The sequence below is a fragment of the Trachurus trachurus genome (genome assembly GCF_905171665.1).
Source record: "Trachurus trachurus genome assembly, chromosome: 5".
NCBI lineage: Eukaryota > Metazoa > Chordata > Actinopteri > Carangiformes > Carangidae > Trachurus > Trachurus trachurus.
In genome coordinates, this window is record NC_139896.1 from 26989464 (window position 1) to 27009635 (window position 20172).

Below are 20172 nucleotides of genomic sequence, written 5' to 3' on the forward strand. Positions count from 1 at the left end.
GGTTAAAAGGTTCTTGACAGATTCCGTTCAAAATGGATCGTATTGACACACAGTGTGCGGCTTTAGTGACAAACCCTGATGGATGAAATCGATGGAAGGACAGTTAAAGTGTACGCAGTCCGTGTGTGTGTGTGTGTGTGTGTGTGTGTGTGTGTGTGTGTGTGTGTGTGTGTGTGTGTGTGTGTCAAGTCAAAGCAGGCTATAGGTTCCTCATTTCCATAGACTAATGAGATATTGGCTGCCTGGGTGGTAAGAAGAAGGGGGCAGTGTGGGGGCCATGGCCCTGTCACTGCTCCCCTTGAAGATTTTAAAATTCAGCATGCATGCAATGATTACATGCAACTGAAGCAAACAGCATCCAACCTGCAGGGGAAGACACAGCACAAGTGTTGTTGGGTGTGTCAATAATAAAGTGGTGATAAACATGAGTAAAAATACATATAGTAATATTTTCAAGGGCTGTATTTACCATCAGTTATTACATGTTCTCAACACACGATCAAAGTCGGTTCAGTAATGTTTCTAAAAGTTTTAACCCACTAAATATGTCACATACACAGGCAGCACCTCACACTCGTTACATGTGCTTTATTCATTCTTTAACCTTCCTCTTGTGTTAGGGTCGCCACTGGCCCGTTTTTAGGTTTTGAATGCATAAAAGTACCACATAAACCTGTTTATTGTATCAAGGCCTTTTGACTTTGTCAGGAACCTATTTAAAAAAAAAATTTAAAAAAAGTTTTTCACCAAATTCTAAAATGCTCTGGTTAAAATTATTACATTTGTGTTGTTATGGTCGGTTTTCGACCCTGTTATAACGATAAGAACAATAATTAAACTGTAATTAAAGTTAAAACAGAAATCATAAGTGCAAAAGCAAGCTTTTCGTGGATAAGGAAGCCTAACAACGTAACCAAGAGATGAGAAACAAATGGGATGATAAAAATGGTTTTTAGTGTGTTTTACAGCTGATTTAAGACTCGGGTCAAAACACAAGAGATGGTCGCAGAAATCTAACACAAGACAAAGGTTAAATGAACACAGTTGGAACAGGAGTCATGCAGAGTGTGCATTCAACCATGTCCTAGACACGTCCTCCTCTCTTTTCCAGGATGTGTGGTATAGACGTGGATCTGGATGATGGTGGCTCAGGGGAGGAGGAGAAAGAGGAGGAATTCTGGGTCGGTGAGGGGGTGAAGATGCTGCCCCCTCCCATGGCCCACAGCGGCGGCAGTGCATGGGGCAGCCGCAGGGGCAGGTTGGGCTGCGTGGCCTGCGGGGCGGCTCTCATCCTGTGGAACCTGTGCATCCTGCTGGCCTGTGCTCTGGTCCTGGCCCTGGTCTTCTCTGTGGTGCTGCTGCCTGCAATGCTGCTGCTCTACGCCGGCTTCCTTTGTCATTCAAGGGTGAGTTGTCAGCTGACAGTTTAGAGGAAAATAGTTTAGTTTTATTACAAGTTTCAGTCAGAGTTAATCTTGCCTCCTGTTATAGTACAAGTCAAATGAGACAAGCGATAGGGCCACTGTTTAGTGGTGGCAGCTGTCTCAATGGGAGTGCAGTCTTACATGATAACAGCTACACACACACACAAATGTATATAATTCACATACATGTATGTGGTTGCATCTGACTTTCATCTCTCCTCTTTATTTCTGTTCAGCTGTTTGCTAACACACCATTTTAAGTAAAAGGGATATTTCAACATTTTGTCACATTCACCTATGTGCCAAACCTAAACTGTTTTTAGAGATACGAACTGCTCAGCTAACACAACGGAGGCTCACGGTATTTCCATGTTTCCCTCATCAAACTAAATACACAATCCAACAACAACTCCAAAACACTCACATGGACAAGTTGTGACCTGCACATTCACCATACTATGAGATAATGGGGTATAATTATGTAACATTACGACACATGAAGCAAATACTCGGAACTACTTATGCTTTTGAAGTCAGTCCGCCTATAGCAGCCGTGTCTGGAATGTAGTTCCGGCTACGCATCTGCCTCAAAAACGGTGGAAATACAGCGCACTGTGCAGAGCTCACGTCTCTGTCCCGCAGATCTAAAAACAGCTTGCACCGATAATTAAAGGTAATGAACCTACTCCTAAAACTACAGGGATTATGACAATAGGCAAATTTGCCAAAATATTGAATATCCCTTTAACAAACTGTAAACACAACAATGACATAACATGATCATGTTCACTTTGTCTAAGTGGCACAGAAATTAGTCAACGCACATATATGAGAGTCCTCTGGCCCAACAACAACAAATTATTTCCAAAGAGGAATCTGCATCACTCCCTCCTTTTACTCACCTTAAAGTGTAGACAGTAAAGCCGGTGTTATTTTTGGAGGATGTGAAGATCAATCCAGACAGTCTGAGCCTTGAGGGAACATAACTCCTTCACCTTGTTCTGCTGTTTTTCAAGTTAGTGCTTATTACTTTTTATTATAAACAGCGAACCCATCCAAGAAGAGGATGACTAAACGTATATGTTGAAGCTTGTCAGACAGTGTTTCCAGTAATTAGGTGCGGAGTGTAGATGTCATGTCAAGTCATGCTACAGCCGTGTACCTGGCATCACCTGACAGGTCAGAAAGTGGCACAACAACACAGTTGTGCAAAGAAAGGAGGAGGTGCAGCAAGACTATGATCATGATTATGGAAGAGCAAATGTCAGTTCTTAGCAAACAACTGCAGACAATGTGCATCAGGGAGTTCTTCCTATTGTGGCGACAGACTGAACATAGATTCTGATTTGTTGCAGGCGCCAGCTGTGCACAGACACCCTGACAGCTGAGGAGAGGAAGATGCACTGAGTGGAAGCACAGTGTGCTTGTTGCTGTTGTGTGTGTGTGTGTGTCTGCTGCTAGGGCTTACAAAAAGAAATTGTCAGGCTTAAGACTCTGATCTCACCCCTTCCACTTTCTCTCATTACCCATTTATTGTTTTCTTCTCTTCCCGCTTCTTTTTTTATCTTTTTCTCGCTCTTCCTCCCTCCCTCCTCTGTCTCAGGTGATTGACAGCTCAGAGGGTTAGTGACAGCTCTGAGCTACTTCTTATCTGAACTGTAGAGGGAGACTGGGACAAACTCCGTCACACCCCACTACCCACACATCCCCACATCTGCACCTTAAGCAAACACACATGCAGGAGCTAATCAGACTTAGCGAGTGACAAACCCTACCTAACCAACACCTGCTGAGGCCAAAACATCCATTAATTCAGATTATTAACCTCACATGTCTCTGTCCTTGCAGGTCCTTGACGCCCCATCGGCTATCTGCCGTTACCTTGACGACAACAGCTGCTCCGCCCTCATTATCCTGGGCTTTGTGATGATGTCGCCACTCGTGGTGGTGGCAGCCGCAATCTTCTGCGGGCTCCTGCGAAGGTTTCGTCTCCTGCTTCTCATTCAGCCCATCTCACGTGCTCGGTACAGAGGGCAGCTCCTGGACTGGGCGGGCAGCGTCCACGCCTGGGTCTGATCAGGACGGAGCAGCAGGCGCAGAGGGTCGCGACTTAATGGTCAGGACGGATCAGAAAGTTAGAGTAGTGTAGTGGAGGACCCAGGGGTAGTACAGTTATAAGGAAGGAAGATCAAAGAATATGATGCAATTTGATACAATAGTCCTTCATGAATCTACAACTGGAGATGGGTTTTCATTTGTCAGAGAAATGTCAAATCCAACAGATGGCTGGTTGTTACGAAACTTTTTTTTGAAACTCATATTTTATTGGTGAGAGTCTACAACTAGCAGAGAGTTAGCCTAGCTTAGCATAAAGATTGTAAGAAGGTGGGAACAGCTAGCCAGACTCTGACCAAAGTTCAAAAATATGCCAACCAGCACCTATTAAAGGGATATTTCAAAAATGTTGGCAAATTCGCCTATTGCCATAATCCCTATAGTTTTAGGAGTAAGTTCATTACCTTTAATTGTGCAAGCTGTTTTTAGATCAGCAGGGCAGAGACGCGAGCTGCATGGTATTTCCACATTTCCCTCATCAAACTAAATCCAACAACTCCAAAATACTCTGGTGGACAAGTTGTGACCTGCACATTCGCCACGCTAATGGCGAATAATAACGTATAATAACGTATAATTATGTAACATTATGACACCTGAAGCAAATACTTGCTTTTGAAATCACTCCACCCACCAAAATGTAGTTCCGGCTTCGTATTTGCCTCGAAAACGACTCGTAACGTTCCATTATTATTTCATAGCGTGGTGAATGTGCAGGTCACAACTTGTCCACAAGAGCGTTTTGGAGTTGTTGGATTGTGTATTTGATGAGTTTGATGAGGGAAAGCCAGAAATACCATATGCCTCCAGTGTTAGCTTAGTAGCTTGTGTCTCTGCCCCGCCGATCTAAAAATAGCTTGCACCGACAATTAAAGATAACGCACCTACTCCTAACACTATAGGGATTATGGCAATGTGCCAGTTTGCCAAAATGTTGAAGTATCCCTTTAAATTCACTATTTAACACCTGCCTTAAGTCACCTTCATTTAATCAGACAGAAATGTAACACATTGTGGTTTTGTGGGTGTTCATGTACAAACAGTCTCTGCATGACTGGAAAACGACAAAACTTCAGTTTTACACTTTGGGTTGTGTTTGGATTAAACAAACATGGTCATCAGTGAGCTGTAGTGGTGCTGTGTGGTGGACTTTGTTGGCTTTGAAAATATCCAAGCTGATTGCTCCCCCTTTTTATTTCTCCTTTCTTGTTGTCTTGAAACTTAGCTAAGCTGATTGCATTTTGTCCCTTACTTCTGTGAGAGTGGTATCGATCCACTCATTTAACTCTCAGAGATGTCAGTCATGCTGTGATTTGTTACAAGTAGGGAAAAAAAACATAGTGCTTCAGTTGAGATTATTATAGCAATTTCCATCATAGTCTTATTTGGCTTTCAGAGTAGAAACAGTCTAATTTCCTGTGATTCATAGAGTGGTGTCTTCGTACTTTAACCTATTGAAAAATCAAAACAAGTTTACCAAAAATATTCTGCACTCATTTTATTTGAGTGTACAAATTGCATCCTAAATAATTACCACTTTACTCTTTATGGAAAAAAGGATAGATGTAGATTTTTATACAAAGTCTTTTTTTTGGACCAGGGTATAGTTTGAGGTGAGTAACACATAACAAACAGGTTTATGAAGGCACAATCCAGTGAGATTTTGTGTATTATACAAATATCTGTGTGCCACAGCTATGTTACATGTGGAATATTCTGAAATATATTGCTGTGAAGTTATCTGTGGTTGCTCATTAGAAGTTTAGCAAAAAGTCAAACATAATAGCAAGCCTCTTGTTCGGTGATCTGTTAACTTGTTGGGTATGTTGGGCTCAGTTTTCTGGGGCATTGAAACACTCTGGAAAATAGGATGGATGATGCTGTTTGATAAAAAGCATCATACAAGGACTAATATGGTCTGTTAGGTGATTTAAATGAGCAATGATATTTGTTCTCAAACAGGTTTATCTGATGTAGCATCACTAGCAGTCTTGTCTTGTGTGGGGGGGGGGGGGGGGTCTACATGAAACATGTTTTTCATTTTAATGGATCTTTCATGGATCATATTGTGCCATAAAACACACTTTTCATTGTGAAAGCAACAGATGTTGACAGTGTGACAAAGTAATGGCTGTTTAGTGGAGCCAGGTGTAAAGGAGGCAGCAGGAAGTCATTCCACTGCCTCTTGGGTGTCAGGTTATTTAAATGAATCAGTACACACGCACGCACGCACGCAAGCACGCACGCACGCACGCACGCACGCACGCACGCACGCACGCACGCACGCACACACACACACACACACACACACACACACACACACACACACACACATTTTACCATACCAGTGTGTCCTTGCTCTGTAATTAAGTGTTCAGATATGAAGGGTTTATTTGTCTGAAGAAAGTCTTAGATCAGATTTTATGAGCAGCAGCGTTCCTTACCCTGTGCCATTGGATCATGAATTTATTTTTTATTTAAATATATTTATTTGTGTAGTCTCTTTATGCCTCAGTCCTATAATTTATCCTCCATGTATTGTAAGGTTTGTCTTCATGTTAATGAGTCCGTGCTGGTACCACTGTTACAGACTGTACAAAAAAGTTGATTTTTTTCTAAGTTATGCTCTTACACATCACACCTTGAAATAATTTATTGGAAGGATTATGGCAGCCATGTTTTTTTTTTTTTAAATAATCTATTCATTTTACATTAGTGTTTACTGACCTTCCATCAATAAAAAGATGACTTTTTCACACTGTCTTTTTGTGTTGTGACCTGTTTATAAAGGTTTGAAAGATTAGAGACAGGCTAGGCAAGGGAGGTTTAGCAGATGTCATACACAGAGGTACTGTAATGCAAAGTGCACTATAAATATATTACAGTAAGACAAAGCTAAAATGATTACAAATCTTCATGTAGTGTATGGGACCAAAACCCAACCTAATTTACCTTTTTTAGGCTACTTTTTGTCCTTGTCTGCAAAGGTCACATTTTATATTTATTTGATATATACTTCTGGAGAGAAGTGCTGCAAATCTTGTTGCTCTACAGTCTGCAGCTCACTTCTGATAATTCGGACTACTGTAATGACAAAAAATGGATTTAGGGATCTGTGGCCCTTGGTTTTAAGGTATGTAAATAATCGAGGATGGAATGGACAGAAACTCAGACCTTCAGGTGCTCTCAAGGTTATGGAGTCATCTGGACTCTTTTAGTCCCTCAGCTCCAGTGGATCTGTGGAAACACAAGACACCAAGACCAAACTACAAAGTACAACAGAAAATTACAAGTCAAAAATGTGCGAAGGAGAGGAGAGGAGAGGAGAGGAGAGGAGAGGAGAGGAGAGGAGAGGAGAGGAGAGGAGAGGAGAGGAGAGGAGAGGAGAAAGAAGGCAGTCTTATTATATAGTCACACATTTTATGTGGGAGCTGAAGGAAAGGTCCTGGTCAAAAATGACTCCAAGGTTCCTCACAGTAGTACTTGAGGTTCAGGGTGATGCCATCTAGAGTAGGAATCCATTTGGAAAAAGTGTCCCTGAGGTGTTTAGGTCCGAACACGATGACCTCAGTTTTATCTGAATTCAGTAGCAAAAAGTTAGAGGACATCCAGGATTTAAAGCAGAAGTAAGCGATCCGGTCGTTTTTCTGACTTCTTGTCAGCCGATGGAGTTAGCAGTCCCCGCCCTCGTCATGGATCTATTGGTCCTCGTCCCTACATCATCACATTCACGCGCATCCCTTGGCTGCACACACAGCCCTTCATGCCGTTCTCTCTCCTCATTGGATAAAGGTTGTAGGATACAAGAAAATAAAATAAAGGTTTTCTCCTCGGCTTAGAGCAGAGCAGAGTGACTGACAGACCCGTGTTTCGGACCAAACACTCTATGTAAGTGATTGCCGTCGGAAGATATAACTATTAACTTATATTAACAAAAAAATTCCGCTTACTTCTGCTTTAATGTCTTTCAAGCAAACACCTGCAAATTTTTCCTGAGCCTGAGCCTTTAAATGGTTTCTTGGTTCAGTAGCTCCACTATCATGGCCTCCATCATATTCTACCATGTAGAATATGCATCCCCAGCTGTGAGAGTCCTACAGTCAGTCAGTTAGTGGACTAGGTTATAAAAAGCTAGAGACCAAAAAGCTCATTATTGGGCCATAGGACAAGATCCAACAACTTAATCTCATGAGGAAGATTGTAATAATAAGACTTTAAAAAGTTAAATTAAAAGTGAGAACTTTTAATTGTTCAATATAGTTCTGTAGTCAGGCTTTGAACAATGCTTCAAGCCTTGTGTTGTCCCACAGAGTTTCATGTTTATCTTTGCGACAGAGTCAGACAAGGTCAGTTCAATAAAACTGTGCAGCTCAAACAGAAATCCGACTTGGCTCTGGCATTTACCATCCAGACCTGCAGTGCTACTGGCATAAGTTATCTCCTCACTGGGTGATTCAGGGTGACTCTACACTTTGAAGTCCTCTGTGTACTGTTTGTTGTAAAGAGGCTGAAATGTAGCTGAGGTTTAATAATGCTGCACTCGTCTGCAGACAGAGAAGAAACAAGCTGGATTTATTTTGTCTGACTGTAGGTCGATCATTTTTGTTTTCCATTTTTAAGTGGCTGATAATTAGAATCGAGTGGAGCACTGGGTCAGTGGTATTGACGCCCTTTTAAGTTATATCCCTGCATTTACGAACTGGAGACAATTGTTCAGGATTCAAACCTTATAAAGATCAAATCACAACATTCTACAAAAGTAATAATTCAGCTTCTTGGTCGATATGACTTCAGTAGAAGTAAAGTTATCCTTAAAAATGTATTTGTTTTCGGGCTAGGGTGAGTGAATATCAGTAAGACTAGGCTGTGTTTCCAGCTTAGTGTACAGCTCAAGTGTGGCCTCGCAGAAGTGTAAATGCTAACATTAGCCTACTAACATGAGCTCTTATTTTGGGGTGGGGGGTGGAGGTTAAGGTTTTGCCTTTGGATTTGACAGTTGTAGGAAACCACTGCAGGACTGAGCCAATGGAAAAACCTGACATTGCAAATTTGCTGGTGTTAAAAAAAAAAGTAACATTGGACAAAAAGAAATTCTGATAAAGACTGCACTACACGAACCGTTGAAGAGGCAGTTTGGGTTATTTAAAGTGAAGTTGTAGGAGGTTCTTACCAATAGCCAGTGTTTTATCTGAAGTAGATACAGATCAGTGGCTGTTTGGAGAGGCAGCCATGCAGGAGTATCAGCACAGATGCCTGGCAGTGTTTGGCTGCGGCACAAACTGACGATCCATTAAGTTGTTTTTGAAATATTTCTGAAAAATGGTCTACAAACTGCTTTAAGCATGCACTTCTTCATGACCAAGTAGACAACTCTGATCCATTAATGTAATCATCCCTCCAGCTTCTCTCACAAGTTCCACACATTTCCATCGGTGAAAATGTGTGGTTTCACCAGTGTGTTTCAAAGTGGACTCTAATGGATGCTCCTGTCTGTCTGAGTGCTGCTTATAAACACACAGTCAGAGAGGAGAATGCACATAAAGTACTGGCTGCAGTGATCTTCAGATAGATGGATATTCAGGAACTATTTGTTCTATAATATTTGGGTTAAAACACTGGATGCTGACTAAAGCACAATGAATCAAGTATTTACAGACTTTCTAAACCAGCTGTTGTGGTTCAGCGGTGATCTTGTACTTTACTGTAAAAAGCATCAGCAGCTCTGTCATTTGTCATATGAACAGTGGGACATTTCATCACTACTGTGAAAGTCGTAGTAAACAACACCCTCTGGGTTATGATCAGAATTTCAAAGTAGGCTACATCTTTGACATAACTTTTCTCATAGACCTGCACTCATTTGTTTCCATGACAGCCTGGGTTATGCACTTTCCATTGCAACAAAATGACATGATCACACGGAAAACTGATTTTATATAATTTCTAACTTTAGGAGTGGCAGTGGGAACCACAAAGCTGAAAGACTGATGTTAATATACTGTATGTGTATGTGTTTGTGTAGTACTAGTATATGTATGTATATCATGTGGGTACTGTTGGTATCAAAGTTTCATGTGGCGACTTTGTGCAGCAAAGGGGATCAAAGCCTTCAAGTAGTAACAACACCACAGTAAATTCTGGGATTAAAACCAAGTGATTAAACAGCTTGATGTAACTTTGGCCCAGCAGCTTACACAATGTGCTGCAACACTATTGTAGTTGATGTGTTTTGTCCACACAGGGCAGCCATAAAGTGCTGTGTGTTTTTCATTGCTTTGCTTCTGTGCTCCACCACCACCATTAGAGAAGAAACAATGGCTCTCTGCTGTAAGTGTGTTTGAGGGCGTTCATGTCCATTAAAGCTGACCAGTCTGGGCCTTTTCTGTAGTTCATCAGAATCTAAGCAGAAGGAAACCAACATGAGAGATTTCATGACACAACATAGATAAAGTTCTTCACAGTCCTATTACTATAATACATCCTGACTGTGCTGTAAACACCTGCTTTATTCCACAGATGAAAAACCTTGGGAGAATTTCACTGCTGAAACTGTTAACCATGGGTTTCTGAATCCAGTCCAAAGCAAACAAAGGAACACCAACAACGGCATACAGTCAACAAATTAATCTGATCTAACACTAGAAAATGAAACAAGAGCTACATTCACAGCAGGATTAGCCAGTGGGGATGTTTGTTGCTGCTCTCCTTTGTGATGCTTCCACCCGAAACACAATTTCCAACCAAACATCGTTGGGTGTATTTAAAGTGGCCTAGTGATAAAGCTGAGCAGTACATAGGGATAATTACAACAGGCAGTGAGGCACAGAGCTTCAGCAGGCTGTCAGAGGACACAACACTTCCAGGGTGGGGTGTGGGTGTGGACAGTTGAAGGTTTTAATTGGCCTTTTGTCATAGAGTGTTAATTAATACAGACTCATCCAATTAGCCTCTGCCACGTAGGAGGTATAACCTCCAGGGCTGTGGACGGAGCACGTGTCACAGTTAACTTGGTTTGTGAGTCCACAGCGACTAATGATAGTGATGATAAACAACAAGAAAAAAACAACTGAATACATAAAAACCAAAGACTCTAAGACACATTTTAGTTCCTTTGTACTATTGGTAGGAAATGCACACAATCTGCTTTCTTGCTGAATGTTGTATGAGAAGACTGACTGATATCACTCCTGTTTCAACTATAAAGCTGCCTCCAAGAGATGGAAGAGAAGTGATTAACACATCCACATATGAGGATGAAATGAACTAGATAGAACGTGTTAATTAGATTAGGGAGGGGAGGGGGATTAAGATTAAAATGGCTGGATTACAGCTGTTGTTTGTCGTTGTGATCATGCAGCCATCCTTACCATTGTCTGGTGGTAATGTTTTGGAAACGCAGCATAGCCACTGTTGAATACTGTTGGGGTAACTGTTGCATTTAATGTTGATAACAAGGCAAACATCATTTCCAGTAATGAAATCTTGGTCTCAGAGCAAATTCAGTTTTACTTATTTAATAAAATGAAGACATACAAGGAGTTTAAATTAAATTAGTCATGCAGTAATTGTTATTATAAAAGTCTTAAGTATAGAATAAGGGTTGTAAAATATATATTTTTCACTCCTTAGATAGCATCAACTGTTTGAGAATGCATGTGTCCCTAATTTAGCTCAAAGCAAAATGCACTGCATCACAGCTGTAGCCTGTAGGAGCCTTGTTTCCCTGTCTATACAAATACACCATTTATTTCATAAATAACACTAAGGCAGATTTGTTCATTTTAGCCCTTTGGATTATACGCTTCATTATCTGTTACACAATCGTGATGTATGGCTCTTTACTCCATCTCCTCTGCCTGTGATCCTGAGCCTGCATCACCGTTATCACTTCACTTCAATTCACTGCGTTTTCTTCCTGTTGATTATAATGACAGCAGCATATCATCCATTGGTAGGTGACAAAGCTAATCATGGCTAATCATACTCTGTGCTAAGAATCAGTGTATTCTGTATCACAATATGTGCTGACAATCAAAGGCAATCAGGAGGAGTATTCAGAGTGTGGGCTGGTGTAATGGACCTTGGCCATCCTTCTGCTGTGTGAAGCTCGGATTGGCTGCAGGAAATAGGAAGAAGGAAGATGCTTTAACATTTTAAATCACGAGTATCAAAGGATAACGCAATCAGCAGTAATAAAACAACACAACACAGATGTAATTTCCTGCCATCATGATCATTTTTACCTCATCCGTCCACTCTCCTGCTCTGCTGCTCTCTCTCTCTCTCTTTGTCTCGTTCTCTTTTGCTTCTGAAGCACTCTTGTGAAAATGATGCTGTCCTTTGAGCCATTTACATCAGGCTCTCTCAATCCATTTTCCACTCCCCATCTCTCTCTCTCTCATAGAAACACACACACACGCGCACATACACAGAAAATTACAGCTCACCTAATATTTACCATCCCATTCTATAATCTCTCTGTCCTCCACATCCTGCCCTTTTGTTTCTCATATTCTCCCAGACCTCAATAAAACTCATCGCGCTCTTTTAGACACGTTAGCTGCACAGCTCCAGTTATACAGCTACACCGGTATTTTGGTGATTGTTCCAACAATTTATCTGACGGAAATCTCTCATCAGCTATTACATGGACTGCCATGACATCCATGGTCCCCAGAAGATAAACCATACAGAGTTTGGCAGCTTCCAGACAATGAATACAGCATAAGGGGTTAAACAAACACATGGTCACTGTAAACTCCTCCCACCTCTCACCAACATCCAGCGAGTGCTGTATGACTGTGAGCATATCCATAAGTGTCCAAATGTTGTAACCACAATATTTTATTGTCACAAAAACAAAATGGGAAATTCCTGCCCACATGCACAAATCAGCACTACTTTTCATCACTCCGTCTACATTAACAATAAATAGTAGTTTGTGCCCATGTTGTTTGCAAACAACTACACTAATATCTGTCTCATAATAATCTGTTTGATGCCTACCAGTCAAGTTTCAGAGCTCATCATAGTACAGAAACTACCCCCTGGTCAGAGTGTTAAATAATCCTCACATTAACACAAATAACTGCAAAGTTTCTATTTTGGTACTTTTTGACCTAAGTGCAGAATTTGACACTGTGGACCACACAATTCTTCTTCAGCATCTCAAAAAAAATGTTTAGGCCTTGGCGGTACGGTTCATGACTGGCAGATCCTTCTCTGCTGTGATTGGCCACTGTAAATCTGACAATGCTGACATGAAATATGGAGTTCCACAAGGGTCAGTCCTTGGTCCCCTGCTCTTCAATTCATACATTGCCACTTAAATCTATCATTCATCACTCTTAAGCAGATCAGCTGTCACTGCTTATCACATCAGCCTGCTTCATGACCTCATTCAGTTCATATCTGCTGTGAAAAAATTGGATGGCAACAATTTTTAAAATTGAATGAGGACAAAACCTTGGTGTTATTTTAGATATAGATCTTAATTTTTAGAGACATAAAGCTGACATCACCAGGACGACCTTTTACCACCTCATAAATGTATGAAAATTTTAAATTAAAAAAAAAAAAAAAAAAAAAAAAAATTCAGACTCTGAAAAGCTGGTTCATGCTTTTATCTCTAGCGGGCTTGACTATTGCAAGGCACTCTTTGCCGGACTGACAAAGCAGGCTTCATATAAACCCCATTCAAAAAGTTTAACAAAAAGTAAGAAGTATGAACATATTACTCCTATTTTAACCTCACTGTACTGGCTCTTTAAAAAACAAAGAATTGATTTTAAAGTACTTTTTATTGTTTTTTAGTCTATGAATGGTTTAGCCACTTCCTATGTTGCTGACATGCTCAATGAATATGCGCCCACCAGAACTCTGAGATCATCAAATAACATCTTCTTGTTGTTCCTCGCATCTACAATCAGCTAATGGTGCTTTTAGTTACCATGGTCCTACTATCTGGAATAATTTACCATTAGAGATCAGGTCAGCCACATGCCACATGCCACAAGCCTATAACTGACTCATTTGGTAGCCTTCCTTTTACTAATATTATTTCTAATTTTGCTTTGTATTCTTGAATGCATTTTTTTGTTATATGTGTGTATTTTGTATCTTGTATGGTGCTCACTTTTATTGTTCAGCACATTGAGCCTGTGCTTGTCACATAAAATGTGCTATATAAAATTTGACTTGACTTGACTAAGAGTCAGTGGATACATGACAGGAAATGAAGGACATATTTCTCAGCTGAGTCTTCAAATCCATCCCCTCAGCAGCTGAACGGGGAAACGTCAGCCTCCTGCTCTGAAACACTGTGCTGTAATATAATCCTGATGTTTGGATGATCATTGTGCCTTGCTCCTCTCTGATGGAAAGCTTCTCACCAGTATACATGTTCACAACTGCTAAAAAGTTCCAACAGCACCATGTATTGGTCAAATCTTTTGGAGCACACCTTGATCCTGTGATTGTTTGAATGTCTGCAGGGCTTTTTCCATGCACCTGCTTTATTGTTTCCTCTGATAAGCCATGTGGACACAGGCGTCTCAGCCCCTCTGCTCCTCCTTACCCCCCACCTGGAAGGGGAAGATAACTCCTACTATTGCACATTATCTTTTCCCTCTTCTCCAGCCTTTCTCTCATTACTCTCCTTTCACGTTAAAGCTTAATACTTTGAGCCATTACCAAGTGCTGCTGTCCCACCTCGTCTTTCCTATTCTCCGAAAATTAAAATCCATTTTCCATCATTCCGCTCTTGTCTCATTACGGCTTATTCGCCATGTCCTGTGGCTGCAGGATGAAAAGAGGAATCCACCAAGGCTTTTCATGAACACTAATTCCCTCCTCCATGAGAGACCTGCAGCTGTCAGGAGGGGATTGCACTGCACCTCACAGGGTCACACAGGCCATAACACATATATCAGAGATGTAAATGTATCTCTGTGCTGTAAGTGTGATAGGAAATGGGCAGACATGTGGGTAACCACTGATCGAAAGCAATGCACAGCTCATGTGGATATCTAGTCCTTTACAGTGAGGATGTGGTCAAACTATGAAGCAGGGGTTTGTGATGATTAGTTTGTCAAATTCCTCAGTAATGTGCAGATCTAATTTGTGAAGTAATTTGCCTCCAAGCAAAAATTAAACCAAGGTCAGCAAAAAAAACTTTTGATATTTTAATATGTATGGTTTTGGTTTGCTCTTTTATGTTTTTGCACTGACAGACCTGTGGAGAAACTAAATGCAGATTATTCTTTCCTGGAGTTTCTCTCTTTTGATGTGAAGACTCCTGATGCTCATTTGGATAATACTCTCGTTAAACCCATCCAATGAATCTTAATCCTGATGGCTGCAGTGATGAGGGTTTACTAAATGACTGGTGGGATCAGGTCTGTGTACAGTGTCAATTTGCTACAGAAGATTAGATCAAGGTCTGTTTCATTATTTGTTCATCAAATTAAATTTGATTACATTTCATTTAAAACTTTAAGTGTGGATGAGAACAGGAGCTGAAGCAGCTCGTGTCTGAAATCCCAGTTCACTACATTGTATTGCTGTCTGAATGTGTTAAAGGAATGATCATACTACATCCACCTGGACACAAATGTTCCCACGATGCAACACGATGCAACACGATGCAACACGATGCAACATTAAGAATATTGACTTCTTAATCATCATGACCTATCATAAATGTAGATGTGGATGTGAGTATATGGCAGCTGTACCTGTGCTGCTTTTGCTTTAAATTTCTTCAGTAGCCTACTTTTTAATTATTAATTACATTCCCATCAGGCTGAACTGTACTTCTTTTTTAGTTCTAATGAGTAAATGTTAATAGCCAACAAGCTAAACCAACACAGAAAGTGGAAACCATTACACCTACTGAACGTCAGCACTATAACTGTGTCATTGTAGTTAGCTGTGCCTATAGCCTGGCTGCACTGATCTTTATGTGTGGACATGATGAACTTGTATCATTTGGAGTTGTGGTGTGTCACAGGACTGGGAGACATGTGTGGCTCAGATGAACGGGCCGACAATTCATTTGGTCCACTCTTTCCTTTCTATCTAACGCCTTTTCTCCTCTTCTGCCAACACACCACCCTGTTTTTCTAAATGACTGTTTTCACTCCATCAGCCGTTTTAAACAACATCTGAGGACACGTCTTTTTACGATTGTTTCCCCCTGGACTGTTTTTCTTAATCTGATGGCTGCTTTGTTTTACCTTAACCCATGTGTCACTTCAAGATGCAATCCAATTCTCCAAAACTGTTGTCTCAGTTGTTATTATAATATTTTACCTGATGGTTGTTACCTTGTTTTACCTTGTCCAACCTGGGATTTTATTTTCTTGTATTTGTCTTATCAGGTTTTATGCTAAGCACTTTGTGCTGCATTTTTTTTTGCATGAACTGTTCTTTATGTAAAATGTAGCATCAATATTTCAATTTCAATTTATTTATTTGTTTTTGGAGGACAGTGTACAGCTTTCAGCGCTCCCTCCAAGGAGGTGCGGCTGTACCCAATTGCAGCCTTAGGCTGATTCACATTGCCAGTTCCCCTGCCGGGTGTTATTAGGCACAGTCCCTTAAAAGAAAATCAAAAACAATAGTAACAATAATACAATCAAGTAAATACAGGTGTATTTAGGTATTATAATTGTATTATAATATTATACAGTGTAGTGCAAGGCATAGGGGACCTGTAACGATACAGAATCCAGTGCATAGTTCTTGTAGTGGGTGTGTTTGAGAGTGGTTGGGAGTAGTTGTGGATGTATGGTCTTGCAAATAAGATAGACGTGAAAATATTTATCATATCCAGTGTATACAATCAAGGCTTGGACACATGCCATCTCACACATTCTGTACGTAAATACACTCATCTGTGCCAGATAGTACTTAGCAGTTACATGATTGTGGAGTGAAGCTGACAAATCTCTCTGCCTCATGATGACTAAAGCATCCTGTCTGTGCTGTCTTCAGTTTCAGGCCCAAGTCTCTGTGACTTATGCACATTGTGAATGTTGTGCATGAGTGTTGATGGTGTGTCTACAGATGATTTAACGACGCCTACGTTCTCACTGCAACATCTGTCTTCCACTGCTGACAAGCTATAGTGTGTGTGTGCACAGTGTGTGTGTGCAAGGTGCAGACAACTGCTCTTCCATCTTGTGTGTTGCCTTACAGTCTGTTCATGCTTCTTGTGCTGTAACTCTGGCTCATGCTTTGCAGAAACAGTAGATCAAATAAAAACTACACGACAAAAGAAAAAAAATCTGAAAACATGACTTTGCAGGGCATTTAGACTATTTTCTAATATTTTATACAAAAAAACCCAACAAGATTGAGTGTTATCAAAACCTGAAAAGATATTTATTCAAATCTGACTCTGTTAGTTCCTTCTCTGACTAATAAGAAATGTGAATATGCTGTGATTTTGTATTTTTCAGATAATAATGATTTATGGATTTTTCCATAATGAACCAGTCAAAAATCTATCAGATTATTTTAAGAAACACTGCAAATTGCAATGGACTTTTGTGTAGTTTATAAGGAGTTCACATTATGGTTTTATACAGGACAGCAACAACATGAGACAGAAATGCATCAGATTTTATAAAATGTCTAATAAATGATTTATTTGTAACCCACTGCAGTGTCAGAATGCTGCAAATGTTGTGAAACATATATTTGCTTCTTAAATACTTGAAGTAGACACGCTGGATGTCTGCACCACTGTTTCAGTGGTGGTGGGTGAGGTTATTCATTCAGATTCTCAGGACACACCGTGATTGACAGTGGATGATAAACTGGAGGCTCAGAGGCTCTGATTTCTTTGTGTAACTTCACACTGAGACTTGTCGGCACATTCCTGCACTGACGGAGCAACAGAGCTGCTGCTGTAAGATTAGGTTCCTCTGGGATCCCCTCATTCTCCTCTGCTCATGGTCACAGCCTCAGGGGAACAGTGGATGGATCACTGACTCAGCTCAGGGCGAAAACCAGGTCATACAGATTTTGATTATATGTAAAATGAAAAAAGACAGTTACATTTTATATGTTACTATTACATTATGTTATGTTTCAAACTTTTATTTTCCTTGAAAGTGAAAGCTGTTTACATTTGGGGGAGGGAAGTAATTCTTAAAGGGGACCTATTATGAAAATATCACTTTTAGGGCGTAGGCTCTTTAACATATTTCTGGGTGTTTGTCTTGCCTTCCGGCCCCAAAATGTGAGAACTGACAAAAAATCTGTAGCCTAATTTTCAGGCCCCAAATCTACATGGTTTTACGAGCTGTTCCCTCAGTTGTCTGACAATGATGTAATTCGTTTTCAAATTTGCATAACCCCACCCCATGGTACCAGTAGAAGTGGTGGGGTGGGGCAAGCAGTGGTGCATTTAAAGGGACAGGCACTGAAACCAGCCGTTCTGTTTATGAACAGGGCTGTTATGAATAGATGAAAAGAGCTGTGATGTTTGATCCTTGAGGTATTTTGACCAAAGCATGTCACAGACATGTCTTTAAGACACCTGGGAACTATATTAATTTGTGAAAAAGGGGCAGAATATGTCTCCTTTGAAGTCACAAACACCTTCAGATTGTGAAAACATCTCCTCCACATGTCTGAATATCACCATTACAACTTAGATAAAGAAACAGGGAACAGAAATGCTCAATCAGTAGCCCACACAATTCCACACACAGTTAAACAGCGGAGCGAGGCCAGCTGCCTGTCGCTCCGACCAATCAGGACGATGCAACCAAACATCCTGTTCTAAACGTGCGGGATGGGAGAGCAGGCGGCAACTGTAACACCCCTCCACTTAAGATACATAATAAGGAGTATGTATAACATGGCCTGGTTACATAACAAAAACCACCAAAGCCACATCATTTGGTCAATACTTAAAAAAAAAAAATCATAACACCTGCTAAAAACTTAAACAATGCACGAGTGTCAACAGAGTGCATTACAGGTTTTCTCTCTCTTTTTTTGACAGCTGGACTTCTCATCCAAAAGGCTCCTTTAGCTGAACAGAGGGTCAAAATGTAATAATAAATGTGATGTAAATGTAATATGTGAAATTGTTTAACTGCATAATTTTTCACCTGTAATTCAGTGATATACAGACCAGTTATTCCGATGTAGCCTATAAATCATCAGTGCAGCATACAGAGTGCTTAGAAAAGATGTTTGATGCTAAAATTGTGCCTGATTCCAGTTTCTTTGGTCAGTTCTTTCACTCTGCAGCGGCAGCTGCTTAATCACAGCTAATTACAGCCAGCTGGTGTCTCAGGTGTAAGATTAGCCCTGATTGGACGGTGGCAGTGCAAATCAGCGCCGCTCTGACTCCTGTGGAGGTCTGACAGCGTGATGCGTTCAGGGTTAAGTATGAAGAGAGCTGCAGAATGATGAGCGATGTATGTAGTCATGTACTCCTCATGGACACAGTGAGCAGAATAACAATGAATCTGACAGACAGCACATGCTGACACTGAAAGGGTCTGGGGGGGGAGGTTGGTAGGACAGGATATATTTATATACATATAGTATTTTTTGCAATTAATCAACAGCAGTGAAGACATTACTCTGACTTTTTACACAGGCTCAGTGCAGGTGATTGCTCAGGTTTATGTCCACTTAGGTGTCAGCATGCAGTTGTTTAATATTCTGTAAAGCAGAGAAATATGTGAGCTTCAAGTCTGTCACACTTTTTTAAAAAGGGGCCATGAAACACCATGCCAAATTTGAAAAAAATAAAAATATTGCCAAATATATATATAAAATAAGTTTGAAAATGTGGAAAAAATGTCTCCCCTCTGGAACGCAGGAGGAACAGTTACAGTTAACTTCATGCCAAACAGAAACATTATCCAGTGACCACACAGCTGTAAATGTTTGAGCAGCAAACTTGGCGTGCTCAACTCAAGGTATGAACGGGTGAATCGGGTGTCAGTCCAAAAAATTCAAAGTCAAAAAAAGGGTTGTGACAGCACTCACTTTAAGTTGAAAACTTTTTAATTCATAAAAACCGCTCGGCAGCGAGAAACGGACGCGTTTCGGCAATCAATCGGTTTTTATGAATTAAAAAGTTTTCAACTTAAAGTGAGTGCTGTCACAACCCTTTTTTTGATTGTAAATGTTTGAGCAACCAGAGCCACAGTCAAATCATGAGCCAGCGGAGAACCAGCTTTTATACATTTCTATATTATATATATATATTTTAACATTGTATCATGAGGGGAGGGAGTGGGGTACAAAATGTTTTACCAGTTTGCACCTGCCCACAGAATCCTGAACTCAGAAACGATGAAATGCAGTTTAATGGTCTGTTTCCACAGTTCACTATAGCAGATCGTTTTCAGGAATAGTTCTGTTAAATATCTGATGTTTTTGTTAACAGGATCTTAAAGTTTATTTCAGATGAATATAACCTTCTACTTGTTAGCATCGCTTTTCTCCACAGTTAATCCATAATGCCAAGATGGCTAAAAATGATGACAGTTGCACCTCTGCTGCCTGAATTAGTTAATTACTGCCACAAAAGTTTCTAAACATTATGTTAGACACCTATTCATTATCGTTTAGGTGGCATTTCATATTTTAACATGTC

At 40.4% G+C, this 20172-nt stretch overlaps 1 protein-coding gene across 1 annotated transcript; it reads left to right on the forward strand.

The window, feature by feature from the left end:
* Nucleotides 1-1112: 1112 nt before the first annotated feature.
* On the forward strand, nucleotides 1113-3500 carry tmem88bl (transmembrane protein 88b-like; the record flags this gene model as incomplete). Its single annotated transcript, XM_083972705.1, has 2 exons — nucleotides 1113-1406; nucleotides 3273-3500. The coding sequence occupies 2 exons, from the start codon at nucleotides 1113-1115 to the stop codon at nucleotides 3498-3500; spliced, it is 522 nt and encodes a 173-aa protein (XP_083828831.1).
* Between the last annotated feature and the right edge of the window lie 16672 nt (nucleotides 3501-20172).